Raw genomic sequence first — 16,668 nt, 5'->3', positions numbered from 1 at the left:
ACCACAAGCGCCTCCTTAACATTGATAATCTCTGACATTCCTCTCCCTGGTTTTTAATAACTTTTGGAAGTCGATAACATTGCATATGTTTTTCTCGATCTGTCCTATTGGTACAACCTGAAACACGGTAATAATTAAGCACTTTCCTTGACGACGTTCGGTATATACTTCAGTGCCTTTGCTTTGTTGTGATGCGGAGTGCCTCCAATATGGCGACTTCCGGTCTGATGACGCGCCGTGAAAACCCTCTATCGGTGTGTGTCATAAAAAAAGGTTCACTAATTTATTTCACTGATATTATGATCTTGGGTTCCTTCTGTCATGGAATCCTGATGACTTTATGTTTTCTAAAACCCTTGGTGCTGATACAGTCCTACAAATCAGACTTTTGCCAGTAATTTGCATAATGATAAATTCGTATGGAGAGAGGATTTATGATAATCGAGTTTAGAAACCAGACATTAAGAAAACACACGAGGGCGCTAAACCTCTAAATCCGGCTTTGTGTCTGCATTACTGACGTCATATCATGCGCCGGTAGTGATCAGGCGGGAAATTGGAAAACATAAACAAAGCTGTCTGTTGTTTGAAAGAGCTAATCTGTGGTCGTCAACATGGTGAAAAGGGCACCAAGGAGCAAATTAAAGTCTTTAATGAAGAAGAAATCTCACATTCGTGTTGGCACCGCAGCAGATGCAATGGTAAGTTGCTAAAAGCTGAACTTTTTAACAACGTCAACATTGTCATTGGTCCTTTTCGCTCCCACGGCTCTACTGTATCTACCTCTATCACTCAGTGTTGTAGCAGAAATAGCGTTAATCCAAACGTTAATCAACGTTATAAACCTGCGTTATATACCTTTTGGGAGATTATTTTACTGAATGACCATGGCCGTCTGAGGTTTTGTATTTCTGTAATCTTAAATGTCCATCTCCGGTCCTGTCGCTTTCAGGTGGAGCTGAGCGTGCTGCTATTCATGCACAGTCTCGCGGAGGAGGCGAGGGCGCGAGCTTTCGAGGGGAAAACCGCGACCATCAAGGCTCAGCACGTGGCAGCGGTGGCCAAGGTCTAATGGACAGCTAGAAAAGACAACCATGTTTAACTGAACGTTTTAATCAAAACACACACAAACGTTTGATTTGGGCTTCAACAGTCACTTTAATGGGCATATTTCCGTTTATAGAGCTACATTTAATATAACTGGTGTAACCAAGCATTTTAATTGTATTGTGTATTCAACGTTATAATTGTAAATATCTGAATGTCTAAGGATAGTTTTTTTGTAAAACATACTAGTGTCAGTATACTTTAGTAATAGTAGTAGTGAGAAAATTTATGTTCAAATATTATTTTTCTGTGTCTGTAGAAAGTGCTAAAGAGAGCCAGAGGTTGAAGCGACACTCCGGGACAGTGACAACAGCAACCACTTCACTTCGTCCTGTAGAACCCGCGCCGTGATAACAACAGTCTTACATTCGATGTATTTCCCATTTGTTGCTAGACATGCATTATATTTTATTTTGATGTATGACCATTTTAATTGTCTATGTATTTGATTACATTTGTGACAAGGATTCTCAATGTCGAGGGTTTTTTGAAAACTTCTGAAGTTTCGTTCCAAGTCTTCATCCTGGAGACAAACCATGAACCAGGAGCGGCGCCTCAGGAGGCAAAGTTCAATAAAAATGACTTATTTAAATAATTTTCTTCATTTTCCAAGAGATGCAGACGGTTTCATACGGCCAGATTCAGTGAGTTTATTGCACCAGATAATGTCTAATATGGAATGCAGTGCCAGAGGCTGGTCACTCGTTACTAAATTAACCAATCATAATGGATGTTCAAATATTACAACGTCATTTGTTTACCTCGAAAAAGGCAGAAGGGAGGATAATTGAATTGTGCCTCTTTCCTTATTAATAACCAATAAGAATTGATCTCCCTAGCCTAGCCCAATCCTAGCCAATAACCTTATTGGTTATGAGAGCTCTATTGCTAGCGTGGATTATTTATTAAAAAATCATTTTAGAAATCTACCATTAGATCAGCAATTAGAAATAAAAAATGCTGGGCGACTAACTCCAGAATGTAGTATTACAAAACAGGGAGGACGGAGCACTTGTCGTAGAACTTTCTGTCGTGATGTCTACAGCAAAAACGAATGCATTACTGGATCTTCTGTGTTGAACCGATTTTTTTGCTGGCCGTGTCTACTGTTTGAACGGGACTCTGGTATTCCATGGGTGAAAGATGGATTCAACGATCTCAAAAATCTATCGAGGGGCATAGATAGACATGAAAGATCAAAAAGTCATATATCATCTATATCATACATATATATATTATAGACTGTATTCTCTGCATATAGGAGCCTCATAATCACAAAACAGGTGATTCATGTTGCAATTCTACAGTTCCTCCTTTTTTCTCCAGAATGAGAGGCGGATGATGATGAGGACATGACACTGATGGAGGAGAAGATGAAGAGGATGAACACGTCAGTACTAGCTGGTTGTTGGACGGAACCCTGGACAGCCAGAGACTGGTCCTGAATCACCCTGAGACTCCTGCTCGCGCCACGCAGACCTGCAGCTGGTCTCTGAATCACCCTGGTCATCCAGGATGTAAAGTAAACATGTAATACTCTCCTCTCACACAGGGAGGGCAGTGTGGAGTTCATCCTCTCTCGGGATGGAAGATGTTATAGATGCAGTTGAAGATTAGTGAAGCAGTATCTATCTAGTCATAAGACAATTTTGACTAATTTTTATTCTTACTGCATAATTGTCTCCAGCTTCTGGTCTGCACCTCTCTGTGTATCTGATCGTCTCTGGAGGAGGGGATCCCTCACCGAACTGTTCCTCGCAAGGTTTCTTACCTTTTTTCTCAATGAGCTTTTGGGGAGTTTGTTTACGTTGGTTATAGCTGCTGATCTGTGGGCATCTATGAAGCCTTCTGTAACATTATTTGTAAAAAGGACAACAGATCAAATTTGATTTGAAGATCTTGTGAGGAGACACCAACATTTGAGCTTGTTCATTGGATATCTGGCACACCACTTAATGCGCAATACTGCATGCTGCATGCTGCTACGGACATTTGTGATTACCTCATGGGTCAGATAAATAGTTGACACACAGGGGATTCCCCAAGTGTATGTGTTTGCTGTGGTTTTCTAAAGACTGGTGGGTTTTTTCCAAGCACAGAACCTATTAACATTACTTGTAATAATGAATGTAAAAAATGTCTACTAAGTGAATACATGATGAAATAAAACTAAAGATTTAATCTGATGGTAGTTGAATTTCTGATCTTACTGTCTGGATCAAAAGTACACACGCACACACAATACTGAGATGGCTGCAGGCACACCTGCTCAGGTAAGCTGACACCCAACACCTGCCAGTTGCCATGACGCTCCTGGGGGGAAGCAGGGCTTGATGGGAAATATTTGAGGTTAGGAGGAAACACAACCAGCGTCAGCAGACGAGACCTGCATCTATTCCTACCTCTCTCTCCCTCTCTCTCTCCCTCTCCGTGTCCTACACACACACACACACATCCTGGGAGCTTCCAGAAGGCCAGGGACAGCTGGATCGCTTAGCTGTTGTGCTTCTTGCCTTTCTCGGACGTTGTGGTTTGGTCGAGTACTCTCTGGAGCGCTGCGTAGAGTGTGTCAGCCAGGGTAAGCGACACTGAAATATTGATGTGGCGACAAGTGTGATCCTCACCCCCACAGCCCTCACCCTCCTGGCCACATGCACGCTACGGTGAGGGGGTGTCGACGCCCCCTAGACCACCTGCACCACGGACACCAGCACTGGTGAGTACCAACGTCCTCCTCCTGTCCCTCAACTTCCTGTTCCTTTTCCTCAACTTCCTGTTCCTGTCTCAACATCCTGGTCTTGAATCCCTCCAACAGATCAGTAATGAAACAATGTGAGAGCTGTGAGAGACATAAGATGAGAGGATGAAGGAGACTGTACTGCCCCTGTACAGAGAGGGATGAGAGTGGATGAGGGCTGGTAGAAAGTAGGCCACTCGAACAAGCGTGTCTCCAGTTACACGGTTATCTCTGCTGCGTGTGTCTGATCACCTTTCAAAGAAAGGAGTGTTGACTTGTCCCTTTCACCTGCATGAGACCCACAGACGACAGAGAAAGGAGGAGAGAAAGAAAGAGATCTGAGGCGTTTACTGATGATAACAGCATGTGTGGACTGACAGAGAACCATCTAGAACAGAAACATAAGTTGGCATGTCTGTCTCTTCCAGGCCTCTGGCTCAGTTTACCACTGACGGGTCGATCTACAGGTCCTTTCCTCCAGGAATAACTGTTCTCCTTATCCCCACCTCCCAACACTCCACCTTCCTTCCACTTCCCTCCCCCCCCTCCCCTCCCCAGATCCAGTAAAGCCCACTCCTCCCAGCGGGGGAGGGGGTGAGCGAGCAGAGGGGGGGCAGGGAGAGTCGCCCCTCTTCTACCGACAGCTGTGGTTCATATGTGTGATGGCGGGTGTGGCCCTGCTCCTCCTGGCCCTCATCCTGGCCCTCATCCTCCACAAGGCCCTGAACAAGCCCCCCTTCACCCGAGAGCGCCCCCCTCTGGCTGCCTTGCCCCTGCAGAAGAGGATCCCCATGGTGGTACCCCCTCACTCCCACCAGAGGAAGCACCTCACACCTGTAAAGCACACCTGTGATGTGAAAACCTTACAAGCTGCTTGACAAACACACTCTTCTTACAGTTTGAAACGGTGCCTGATACGACTAACGCATCCAACAGCGTCACTCTCAAAGGGTTCACTATGCATCTAGAGGTGAGACACACACCTACTTGTAAACACAGACCATTCCTTGACTCTGACCACTGAAATACTGTTAGAACCCTCCACATCTGATCCTTGATCTTCTGCTGTACTTTCTAGTTGCACTGTTTTAATGTTGCTTTTGGATGACAGCTTCTGCTAAATGAATAGCTACAATGTGGATGTAAAAATGTACCTGGTAACTCAGCGTCTCTGTGTAACTATGTACCTGTGAAGGGGGTACAGTACCTGGTAACTATGAGTCTCTGTGTACCTGTGAAGGGGGTACTGGACAGCAAGCTGGGGCCGGGAGGAGACGGACCTGCGGAGGCAGACCTGGGGATCTTCAGCGTGTCCTCTCTCCATGCCCTGCCCCCGGACCCTTCCCAGAATTCCCTGCGGCGCAGCGTGAGCCAGCTGATAGACAGGAAGTCCCTGACGGAGGACGAGGAAGTGTGGGATCCCCATGTCCACGGACACGACAGTGGGATGGTGAGACATGAACACCTACACCTGCTAGCCACACATAGCTAGGTAGTACCTGAACACCTGCTAGCCACACATAGCTAGGTAGTACCTGAACACCTGCTAGCCACACATAGCTAGCTAGTACCTGGATACCTGCTATCCACACATAACTAGCTAGTACCTGAATACCTGCTATCAACACATAGCTAGCACCTGGATACCTGCGTGCTAATTAAGTGATGAAGCTAGAAGACAGGAAAAACCCTGTAGGCTATGTTGCTTTGGACAAAAGCAATATTTTTCCATTGATTGGAATGAACAATTTGCACGGTCAGAACTTTATACAACATGATTTATAGGATAAACAGTTACAGTAGATCCCACACTACATATGGATACTGTATGGTGTATACAAAAACAGATTCTGTCTTTGACTAGATATGGTGCATCTGATCAAGTATCAAACTGATCCAGATCATCTTCCGGTCATTCTGTTCCCCATGTCAGTTCATGGAGGACGAGGAGTTTGTCGACACGATCAAAGGCTTCAGCACAGTGAGGAAGGAGCACACCATGTTTACCGACACTAACCTTTGACCTCAGAAGGACTCCTGGATTTCACACTCGACCTCGACGGCAGGAAGCGAGGAGCTACGAGAAACATCACACCAAGCTTAGTGGTTAGAGGGGATGAACACTGACACACTTCAGAGGCATCTGCTGGTGATGTCGTTAATAACATTAAGAGTTGTTGTGTCATCGTTGACCATCTGTACTGGAGCGATGCCTGAAACTTCCAACACTTACCAAGGTTGACATGGAGGAGGGATGGGAGGCGGGTGGCTCGGTGGGGCGTTCGGCGACAGATCAAGAGGTTCCCCTCTGTATGTTTCCATGAAAGTGTCTGTGAACAATAATAGTCATCATTTATTAATTTTGAGATGGCATGCAAACTTGACATGCTAGTGGCATTGACAGCTGGTTTCACTGGCAAAATATTTCATGGTATTGACAGTATTATTGCTACATTAAGACGACCGTTTCAGTTGTCATGTCTCAGGCTGTTACATGCATGTTTTATTGATGATTAAGTAAAATGTTGTCATGCATGATCTTAAATGTTTTAATATGTTTATGATCGTTTTTTGTACAGAATCTCTATCGAGTGCAGAGATGGGAAGTAAGAAATAGCCTACTTTCTTACTGTACTTAAGTAGATTTTTCGGGTATCAGTACAACTTTTTACTTCGTTACATTTTGTAGGGCCTACACAAATGTATTTTCTTGCGATTTCTTACATTTTCAACCCAGGCTTGTTACTGCATTGCATCGTGCATTTTAATCTGTATTTGGTGGCACGAACAATACAATTTTTCGTTATTGTGCGCCGGTTTTCGTTTTCCGTCTATCACGCACAACAAACGTAAGGTAGTCAACAAAGCTACCATGGAGCAAGGCAAAAGGCAACCATTTTTTTTGTGAAAGTTACAAAAACTTTCTACAGGTTGAAAAAAATAGAAAAAAAAAGGTAAAAAAAGAAACGTGGGATGCGTGTCTATAGTGTATTGTTGTAGGAATGTATTAATGATGTGTGGTAGTAGGCCTAGTAATGGCAACTGGTCAGAGCCCATACTTCTTTAACTTGAGTGAAAGGGTAGTCAGCGCTTCAGCTTTTACCAGTATTTTTAAACATAAGTAGCCTATCTTTACTTTTACTTGAGTGAAGGATGTGTGTGTTTTTGCCATCTCTGATTAAGCGTGGAAAACATTAAAATATAAGGAACTTATATGATCTAAGTTAAATCATTATGCGCCACCAGAATACAACACTGCCCCTGGTGGCTTACTTGGAAAGAGCGGACCACTAAGGATGAGGCCTTAATACCCCCGCATTTGATTCCGGTCTGGGCCATTTGCTGTATGTTTTTTCTCCCTCTGTCTTCTTGTGAAGAATGAAGCCAATGAATAAATTACACAAACAACACTAACACAAGTAGTCAACATATGGATTTATTTGATTCGTTGCAATTCAATTCTGGCACAAAACACATGTAGCACTACAGTTGATAATATGGTTACAAAACAAACATTTTCTTAATAAATTAATGTACTTAAGTACACATCACATGACAAGGATAACAGAAAACAGAAAAACCCAAAAATGGGGGAACAAGTATTTTAGCATTAAAAATAATCGAGTCGATTCAATATACAAAAATTTCAGGCGTTTAGAAAGGCAGCCTTATTTGTTTTTTGAGTTTCTCTATAAATATAAATCTCTTGTTACGCATGAATATGCTGATATGTCTGCTAAAAAGACCGGGCCGGAACGGGCGGGTCTCAGTCCGTAAACTGAACCACGTCCTTAACTACAACACCTAGCAACAGTCCTGCTACCAAGCAGCAGGGACGAGGAAAACTATCTGAAAATCCTGGAACATATTTCAGTTCGACATTACTTGTTTGTTTTTAAACATGAACAATGGTTCGCTGCCCGTGGATACTGTATATATCCAACATATAGCCCGTCTAGTGTGATACAATTCGTATAATCATGTGTCATTCTCTAAATATGTTTGCAGCTGTAAAGTGCATGCAGCCCATGCGGGTGTTGAATGCTTTTAAAAGGTGTCTACAATTTACGAGACAATTAGCTACCAACATGAATCTATACACAAACTACTGTCGGGCTGGTTTCAATTACTGAAGTTGACGAGGAATATTCATTACTTCCCCTGTTGGTTAATAACGCCTCAAAGATTTCACACACACGCACACACACACACAGACTGTATAATCCCTGGACTAGTTACATCCCAAACATTCTAAATGCCAACTTTAGGAATCCCTTTAATTGGGGTAATCTACCATGATCTGTTAAAGTACGAAAACATGTCCCGATAGTACTAAACAACGCTGTAGGTAGTAGCGCCACAACAACGCTAGCATCATTACACCGCTTCATCTGTTTAGCTACTGATATCACATCACAACCACTAATTAGTCCTTAAAGGGTAGCCTACAACACTAGCATGTTGGAGATACAACAAATGTAGCTTTAGCTACTGGAGATTTAGGGTGAGGATTCAGTTTACGGTCTTTAAACAAAGAGTAGCAGGCTAATAGATACAACATCAACTAATACTGAAGTAACACGAGAAACTCAGCCAGGAGAACCAGCACAACAGGAGTCTGGTTGAAGAACAGTGCTCTAGTCTGCACTGCTGGCAGACATCTACACTGAGATTGTTCATCATTATCCTCAGTGAGGCGGTTCAGGGTCACATGGATGCAGCCTGACCAAGTACCTGAGGGTAGTTAGGGGCATCTGGGACGTGTGTGTGTTGTGTACATGTGCTTGTATGCATGTATACCTAGATGCATCTAGGGTGTGTGTGTGTATGTGCATACGTGTGTATAAAAGCACATCAGTGCACACTCTCGATGATAGATGTATTATTAGTGTCTGATAGTACCACTACCACACAGTACTGATGAAGTATTAATGCTTCAGCACTGTCAAAACATGGATGTATGATGAGCGGCAAATAATAAATCTTTCATGATATCAACCTTCAGTCTCATTCTTCGTCAGACTAGCGCTCTTCTGCAGACTGATGCATCACTACAGCTGTTAGCATGATGCTGGTCTCTGGTCACCAGACCTGGTCGCTGCTCGGCAACATCCTCTCGGACTAACATCCTCTCAGACTAACATCCTCTCAGACTAGCACCGTCACAGCCTCTAATCTCTAAACCACCTCCTTCCAGCAACAGCATCCTCTACACATCCAACATCATCTACACATCCAACATCCTCTACACATCCAACATCCTCTACACATCCAACATCCTCTACACATCCACTTCAGTCCCTACGTTTCCTGTCCCTTTTGTTAAGAAATTATTATAAAAAGTGTTTCCAAACTGTGCAATTTTAAGATCATAAGTATATAAAATATATGTTTGTTTTTCTTCTAATGTTTGTGTACCTACACTTTTAGAGTATAAAGCAGCATGGAAAATAGGTGCAACGCTATATTGACGATGTGATAGTAGGTTGTAACATTCCTCTTTTAGGAAAATGAGATGTCAGCTGACTGCCAGAGCTGTCCATCATCTACTGCTATGAACCAATGGGTGCTCTCTGATTGAAGGAGCCCAGCTCCCATTGGTTCCCACAACTCATCCTGCCCACTGAGACACAATAGGTGTGTTCGACTTCATGCAGCGCCGGCATCGCCTGCAGCCACCTGCAACCCGGCTGACTTAAAGCAGCCAATGGCGTTCTCAGCTTCAAGGCAGCCAACTGTGGGCGCCACCGGTGCTGCATGAAGTCAAACACACCTAAAGTCACTACAGCATCCTGTCATCAGAGTGCAGGTTGTAATGAGTAATACTGCTAATAAAGAGAACCTAATATGCAGAGACAACGTACAAACTAACGAGAGATAGTCGCACTTAAACATTAAAACACGCTTAAGATTGGAAAATGGTACAGGCAGTCAATCAGCTAAAATATCACACTTTAAAATTTCAACACTCAAGGGTGTCGAGGAGAAAACAGCCACAGGAAGAAGCCGTCGTACTACAGGAAGGGGGAGGGGCTTAATTCATGGGAGTGTTCCAGAACGTCCCAACACTTGGCGTGTTCCATTGGTGACTTCTAGAAGGTTCTGGAACTCGTCTGGGTTTAAGTAGGGCACAGAACTGCAAAGACAAGCAGAGAAACGGAGTCACTCATAACATGATCCACACAACAGTCACAGAGAGATAGGGGTGAGGAAGAGAGAGAGGGGTGAGGAAGAGAGAGAAAAGATGCTGATTCGTTCTGGTGAGCAGCACTGACACGGAGAGCTTTATGAAACTATAAGCTGGCAGACGGGGTGGTGGGGGGGCGGGGGTGAAGTGAGAGAGAGAGCGAGCGAGCGAGCGAGCATGATCAAACCACAAGCACAGTATGGGGTACTACAGTCAGAGCCAGAGGAAAGCTTCAAGGGTTCATCTTGTGAGGAGGTGTCTGTGTGCACGCGTCCGGGAGTGTGTATGCATGTGTGTGTGAGTGTGTGTGCGTCTGTGTGTGGGAGTGTGTGTGCGTCTGTGTGTGGGAGTGTGTGTGCATCTGTGTGTGTGTGCCTCACAAACCTCCAGTTCCACTGCTCCTATACCAGAGCTAGTAAGAGAACGCAGCAGAGATGAGAAACAAGGTCACAGGTCAAAGAGGAAAGCACAAAACCACCCGTAGGTTAGCAGTAGTGCTAGTAGTGTTAAAGGGGTTCTAGTAGCAGTACAGTAGTGGTATTAATGCCTTGTACTGTAGGTATGTTAGTCATCATGTATCAGTGAATACAGACCTCTCCTTACATGAGGCCAGGCTGTAATACCCCCCGCCCCCCATCAAACACCAGGGGGCAGAGAGACAGGGGCAGGGTGACAGGGGCAGGGTGACAGGGGCAGGGTGACAGGGGCAGGGTGACAGGGGCAGGGTGACAGGGGCAGGGTGACAGGGGCAGGGTGACAGGGGCAGGGTGACAGGGGCAGAGTGACAGGGCCAGAGTCTGTGCGCTGCCTGGCCGGTATGTCAAGCCGCACACACACCTATCCTCATCTCTCGCCTCAGATTAATGAAGACTGATAGAGAGGTTCCACTGCCCTTCAGCAACAACTGGACTCGTGTAAAGACAGTGTGTGTGTGTGTGTGTGTATGTGTGTGTGAATGTTACCTTTCAGAATGTAGTCTGTTAGCAGACTGGGCACCTTGTCACTGTCGTCTCTCATAGCGTGCAGGACTGAGGAAACAAACACACACGATAAACACAACATCCACAGGGGAGCTCGGTGTGGAGGATGTCTGATCCTAAACCAGAAGGGGAACTCACTCTTGGTGAGGATCTGGAGGTCTTCCACTGAGCATGTCTTCCTCTCATAGGGGATCACCGTGGTCAGGTACTGAGGAGACAGCACACACACACACAGAGAGAGAGAGACAGAGACACAGAGAGAGAGAGAGAGAGACAGCACACACACACACAGAGAGAGAGAGATACATATCAAGAGGGGGGAGGATAAACATTACATTTTAAAAAGCTATATTGTGAATCAGGAATGAAGAGTTGACATGACATGCCAAAACAAAAAAGATCAAACGAGATAGACATATGGGCTGTTTGTGAGACAGGGGGGGTCATGGTGGGGTCAGGGTGGGTCTGAAAACCCAAACTACATTCAGCACAGCGGTGTGTTCACAAACAGCAAATGAATGAACAGGACAAAGCAGAGAACAGAAAACAGATCAAGAGAGATAAACCAGCAGATCAGACAGAGCTGTGACAGTTCACCAGAGGGTCGACTGGGAGAAAAGAAAAACATGGAGACAATCAGAAGAGAACCAAACTAAAGAAAGTCAGGAAGCAGCAGCTGCAAACACAAAGAACCAAGAGTCAGTGAAAAACAGAACAGAGAACCAGATGAAAGAGATGGAGAGGGAAGAGAGAGGAGAGAGAGAAAGATAGAGGAGAGAGAGAGAGAGAGAGAGAGAGAGAGAGAGAGAGAGAGACAGGCACCTGCTTGTCCCTTCCTGTTGTGCTGAAAGTTTGACGAAGGCCATTTTGAATGACAGAGGAGAGTCCCTCTATAGTGAAGAGCTACGAAAGGGAGGGAGGGAGGTATGGAGAGAGCATAAGAGAGAGATAAGCAGTAAAAGTAACAGAACAGAATAGCAGGAGAAGGCTTTGTGGCTGGATTCAAACATGCAACTGTGACGTGAATATCTCCCGGGATGCATCAACATGCACTTGAGTGTGTGTACATATGGTGTGTGTGTGTGTTTGTCCTCACCGTCCCCGGTACGTGTGTGCGGTGGGCGCGGGCCCCATGTGGGCCTGGCCGGATCTTCCTCCTCTGCTCCCTCAGCTCCTTCTGCCTGTTCTGCACCTCGATCAGCAGAGAGATGAAGCCGTTCTTCACCTCCTTCTCAAAGTCCAGCTCGTCTCTCAGAGCCAGCTGCTGGATGAGCTCCTCGCTGTAGCCCCTGATCTGCCTCTCCACCTCCTCCAGAGCCTCCGTCAGCGCAGGCACTGACAGCTGCCTCAGTCCTGGGGGAGAGAGGCCTTACCCTGACACTAGCCTTTTATACATCCACATTACATGAAAGACACTGCCAGTCTTTTGCCACGGTTGAGAAGGAACTAATCAGATAAGGGGGATGTTTTGAGTGAATTATGCCTTTATAGCAGAGAGACCAGGGTCTAGGACCCTGAGGTGACTCAAGGTGTGTAGGGCCCAAGGTCCTGGAAGTCCTACACACTGCCACACAAAGTAGGCCAGGATGGCTGATAAAACTGGTGCTTGGGTGGTATGGCTCAGTGCTAGATAACCTAACTGCAAGAGAGTTTAATTAAAATCTGTATCCCTTTGGGTAAAAGTGTCTGCTAAATTCTGATGATGGTTTTGAGTGAACTGTGCCTTTAGCAGGTGGTTTGTGTGAGGTTATGTAAGGTTTGGAGCAGCAGTGGTTCTGTGTGGTTACGTCACAGTCCTGTGCGTCCCACACTCCCAGGGAGAAGCACAGGCTGCTGTACGACACACACACACACACACACAGTGTGGTGGTACTCACGGAGGAGGCAGCTGGAGCCAGGCGGTGTGAGCATGCTCAGTTGAGGGGGGAGGGTCTGTCTGTCATCCTCCATGTCTGGAGACTCCTGCATGATCTCCTCAATCTCCTCCATCACCTGGACACACACACACACACACACACACACACACACAGAGAGAGAGAGATGAGCATATGCGAGCCACATGTGAGTGTGTGTGAGTCCATTCTTATGTACGTGTGTGTGTGTGTGTGTATGTGTACGTGTGTGTGTGTGTACGTGTGTGTGTGTGTGTATGTGTACGTGTGTGTACCTGCTCAGCAGTGAAGAGGGGCTCGTTGCTGATGCAGGATACGATGATGGAGTGCATGTCCATCTGCTCCCTCAGATCCTCATCATCAGACAGCTCCAGAGGACCGCTCTCTGGCTGCTGTACCAGGGGAGAACATGCTAGACTGATGACCTAATCAACAGCTGCTGACTGTTATGAGTGTACTGTGTGTGTGTACCTGCTGGTCTCTCAGGTTGAGTGTGGGGAGGTGGAGAGAGTGTGTGTGTGTGTGTACCTGCTGGTCTCTCAGGTTGAGTGTGGGGAGGTGGAGAGAGCGTGTGTGTGTGTGTGTGTACCTGCTGGTCTCTCAGGTTGAGTGTGGGGAGGTGGAGAGAGCGTGTGTGTGTGTGTACCTGCTGGTCTCTCAGGTTGAGTGTGGGGAGGTGGAGAGAGCGTGTGTGAGATGTCGTCCAGTCCACAGGCATCACGTTGCCATAGTTATCAGTCAGCGCGTTCCACACCCTGGAAGAGGAGTAGAGAGGGAGGAAGAGAGAGGGAGGAGATGGAGTAGAGAGGGGAGGAAGAGAGAGGGAGGAGATGGAGTAGAGAGGGGAGGAAGAGAGAGGGAGGAGATGGAGTAGAGAGGGGAGGAAGAGAGAGGGAGGAGATGGAGTAGAGAGGGGAGGAAGAGAGAGGGAGGAGATGGAGTAGAGAGGGGAGGAAGACGGATCAGCGGGGATGACAGGTGATACTAGAAGTCTCTGCTCAGACTAAATGCAGATCTCTCTCTCACTACTGCCGACTCTGGTGCTACACGTGAAGATGGGTCTGTGTGTAAGATAAGAGTACGAGCCTGTGTGTGTGATCCTGACTCCCTCGTACTGCGGACACCGTGAGGACAACCCTGAGAGCCCGTGTGTCAAAAACACTTCCAATCAAAGATGCTGCTCACACACACACACACACACACATCTGACTTTCCCTCTGAAGTCTCTTCCACTCTCACTCACCAACATCCCCATCACACACAGCTAGGGGGGGGGGGGGGGGGGTGTTCTGAACACACACACAGCTTGTTGGGGGGGGGGGTGTTCTGAACACACACACAGCTTGTAGTCTCAACACATGCTTTCCTGTCAGCTCAGGTTCACCCGGGCTGACTGGTCACGAGCCTGAAGGCCCAACCTCGTTACATTTAGTCATTTAGCAGACGCTCTTATCCAGAGTGACTTACAGTAAGTACAGGGACATTCTCCCCGAGGCAAGGACACAACGTCATGTGCACTGGCCGGGAATCGAACTGGCAACCTTCATATTACTAGCCCGATGCTCCACCCGCTCAGCCACGTGACTCCCCTGACTGGTTTGACAGTTCCTTTGTTAAGATGTCAACGATAACACTTCCTGTTCACACACACACACACACATTATACGCCTAACATCTCTCTCTCACATACACATCTGAACATCTCTCCCCCTCCCTGGAGAGGCCTGGGGCTCTCATTAGGAGCTCAGTCACGTGCAGATGAAGCTCATCGTTTCAGAAAGGCCTTTGGTTCACTGCTCCCCCCGAGAGCTGGCTGCTACAGGCTCATGTCCAGACCCCCCCCCCCTCCCAGAGCTGGCTGCTACAGGCTCATGTCCAGACCCCCCCCCCCCCCCAACCCCAACCCTAACCCCCTCCCCGAGAGCCGACCCATAAACTCCTTCACTCCAGTAGGTTTGGTGTGTATATCTATGATGGTGTGTCTGTGTAAATGCTGCTCTGTGTTTGTGAGCGGCCTACTTCAGCACATGCTTCTGTATGATCACAGCTGAATGCTTTCTGGTGTGTGTGTGTGTGTCTATATGATCACAGTTGACTGTGTTTCCACTTGGCTCTGACATTTCAGGAGTGTCATTCATTTTATGACACGCTACAGTCTGATGAAGAATCCCAGCCCATGCTCCTGCATCCTGATACAGCCCATGCTCAGGGCAACATGCACGGTTATTCTAGACGTCCTTGACTCTCATCACCAAAATACTGTTTAATTGATCTCCTGATCCTTCTGCTGTACTTTCTGTATGCACTATTTGTGTGTTGCCATGGGTAAGTGTCTGCTAAATGAAAAACACATTTATAAATGTAATGTTAAGATTCCAAAAAGAAACCTAAATAAATGAAGGCAGGGAATGGAGACATGATCTAGTGTCTACATCATCCATGGGTCAATGATTACAGCTGTAAGTTACTCAACGTTAAACACGTGAATTGTTCTCAAACTACTGGGCTGTACAGACCATCATCTCTGATACCCTGGCGGTAACGCACGTCCTCACAAGTCAAGGACTATCTACTTTCACTATAGTCACAGTAAAAGTGACGGACGTTCGTCCCAGTGTTGTGCATTTACAGGGAGACTATCTGCGACTATGGTCTGGTGTCAACTCCGTTTAGACTCCACCGATATTACCCCCACATCACCGCTAGTCCTCGCAACTCTGAGGTCTGCCATTTCTGTATTTGTTCATGGAGAGCTATACGCAATTTATGCAAACTAAATGCAATGTCCGCTTCCAGCTTTAAAGGAGTGATTGGAAAGATGGAGTGCTGGCTACCTGACACGACATTCATGCAAATTTTGCAGCAAAGAGTTAGCTCTAGGCTAGCTGGCTAGGTTACTCAACTTTGATTATAACTTAATTAAAAACAATGTTAATGGCAGATAATGGAATGTTGTTGTGGAATGTTGTTGTTTATACTGTGCCACATGAAGGCTAATGTATTTGACTTGAATACCATTTTATGTAGCGAATCCATTCCAGGATTTTTTTTCCAGGACAGAGTTAGCACTAGCATGCTAACTACTCTTATCTTATTCTTACTTCAGCTGTTTGCACAACACAGATTGCTAGTTAGCTAGTATAGCTTTACAAACAGAAAGTAGTAACACTTCTTTCACTTACTCGTCATCTTTCAGGAAAGTGTCTTCCGCTATAGGTTTGATGGGGGCTATGTTTTCGGTTTTAGTGTTGTAATTTCGGAAGCACACGTTCAGCTTTTCATCGAAGTCATGGACAAGGTCTTCCATCGATTTGAAGCTGCAAATTTCACCGGAGAAGCTGTTGTCCAGGTCGGACAAATCTTCCAGGCCCGACGACGAGTCGCCGGTGTTCGAGTTCAAAAGATCCAGTCGGTTTGGAGAATCGGTCACCGGCTTGAATTCGTTAAAATCTTGCCAGTCCTCATCGAAGTGGGCTAACGGCGCCGCCATGACTGCCGTAGGACCGTTGGATTTTGTCCTCCCCGTTCAGCAGCTATACGGTGTTGTTCATCGGTGTTGGACTAGAAACGAAAAACAGCGGAGCAAAAAGGGGGCGGAACCTTCAAGCTGACGTGACGTGCAAGAATCCGTCCCATTCCCAGGAGAGCAAAACAGATGCCATAAATCTTAACATCTTCAAAATAGAAAATGTATCTTAACGTGAATACATTCGATTTACTCCAGAATATATATTTTTTAAAAGTGGACTATTTTCACCCACTCAT

At 46.0% G+C, this 16,668-nt stretch overlaps 3 protein-coding genes across 5 annotated transcripts; 2 read left to right on the top strand and 1 right to left on the bottom strand.

Moving 5' to 3' along the window:
* Nucleotides 1-517: 517 nt before the first annotated feature.
* cenpw (centromere protein W) lies at nt 518-1,702 on the top strand. Its single transcript, XM_084700698.1, has 3 exons — nt 518-701; nt 953-1,066; nt 1,367-1,702. Exons 1-3 carry the CDS (start codon nt 615-617, stop codon nt 1,391-1,393), a joined length of 228 nt encoding a protein of 75 aa, XP_084556824.1. The 5' UTR covers nt 518-614; the 3' UTR covers nt 1,394-1,702.
* Nucleotides 1,703-4,506: 2,804 nt separating this feature from the next.
* Nucleotides 4,507-6,589, top strand: LOC146287548 (usherin). Of its 2 annotated transcripts, none has more exons than XM_084700667.1 (4): nt 4,507-4,638; nt 4,743-4,814; nt 5,085-5,294; nt 5,778-6,589. In XM_084700667.1, the coding sequence occupies exons 1-4, from the start codon at nt 4,507-4,509 to the stop codon at nt 5,865-5,867; spliced, it is 504 nt and encodes a 167-aa protein (XP_084556793.1). In that variant the 3' UTR covers nt 5,868-6,589. The 2 variants fall into 2 exon arrangements, with proteins under 2 accessions (XP_084556793.1, XP_084556792.1); XM_084700666.1 differs by having other exon boundaries at nt 4,507-4,680.
* A 673-nt stretch (nt 6,590-7,262) lies between these two features.
* Nucleotides 7,263-16,492, bottom strand: fez2b (fasciculation and elongation protein zeta 2b). 2 transcript variants are annotated; one of them, XM_084700654.1, is made up of 9 exons: nt 16,086-16,492; nt 13,550-13,658; nt 13,179-13,295; nt 12,889-13,003; nt 12,108-12,364; nt 11,834-11,914; nt 11,150-11,219; nt 10,994-11,059; nt 7,263-9,980 (listed from the first exon to the last, which is right to left on the bottom strand). In XM_084700654.1, exons 1-9 carry the CDS (start codon nt 16,391-16,393, stop codon nt 9,964-9,966), a joined length of 1,140 nt encoding a protein of 379 aa, XP_084556780.1. In that variant the 5' UTR covers nt 16,394-16,492; the 3' UTR covers nt 7,263-9,963. The 2 variants fall into 2 exon arrangements, with proteins under 2 accessions (XP_084556780.1, XP_084556781.1); XM_084700655.1 differs by lacking the exon at nt 11,834-11,914 and having other exon boundaries at nt 12,108-12,379.
* Between the last annotated feature and the right edge of the window lie 176 nt (nt 16,493-16,668).

This window comes from Hypomesus nipponensis, chromosome 6 (genome assembly GCF_054491055.1).
Source record: "Hypomesus nipponensis isolate SF chromosome 6, ASM5449105v1, whole genome shotgun sequence".
Classification (NCBI taxonomy): Eukaryota; Metazoa; Chordata; class Actinopteri; order Osmeriformes; family Osmeridae; genus Hypomesus; species Hypomesus nipponensis.
The sequence above is the reverse complement of the archived record's forward strand: the minus strand, read 5'-3'. Positions and strand labels throughout refer to the sequence as shown.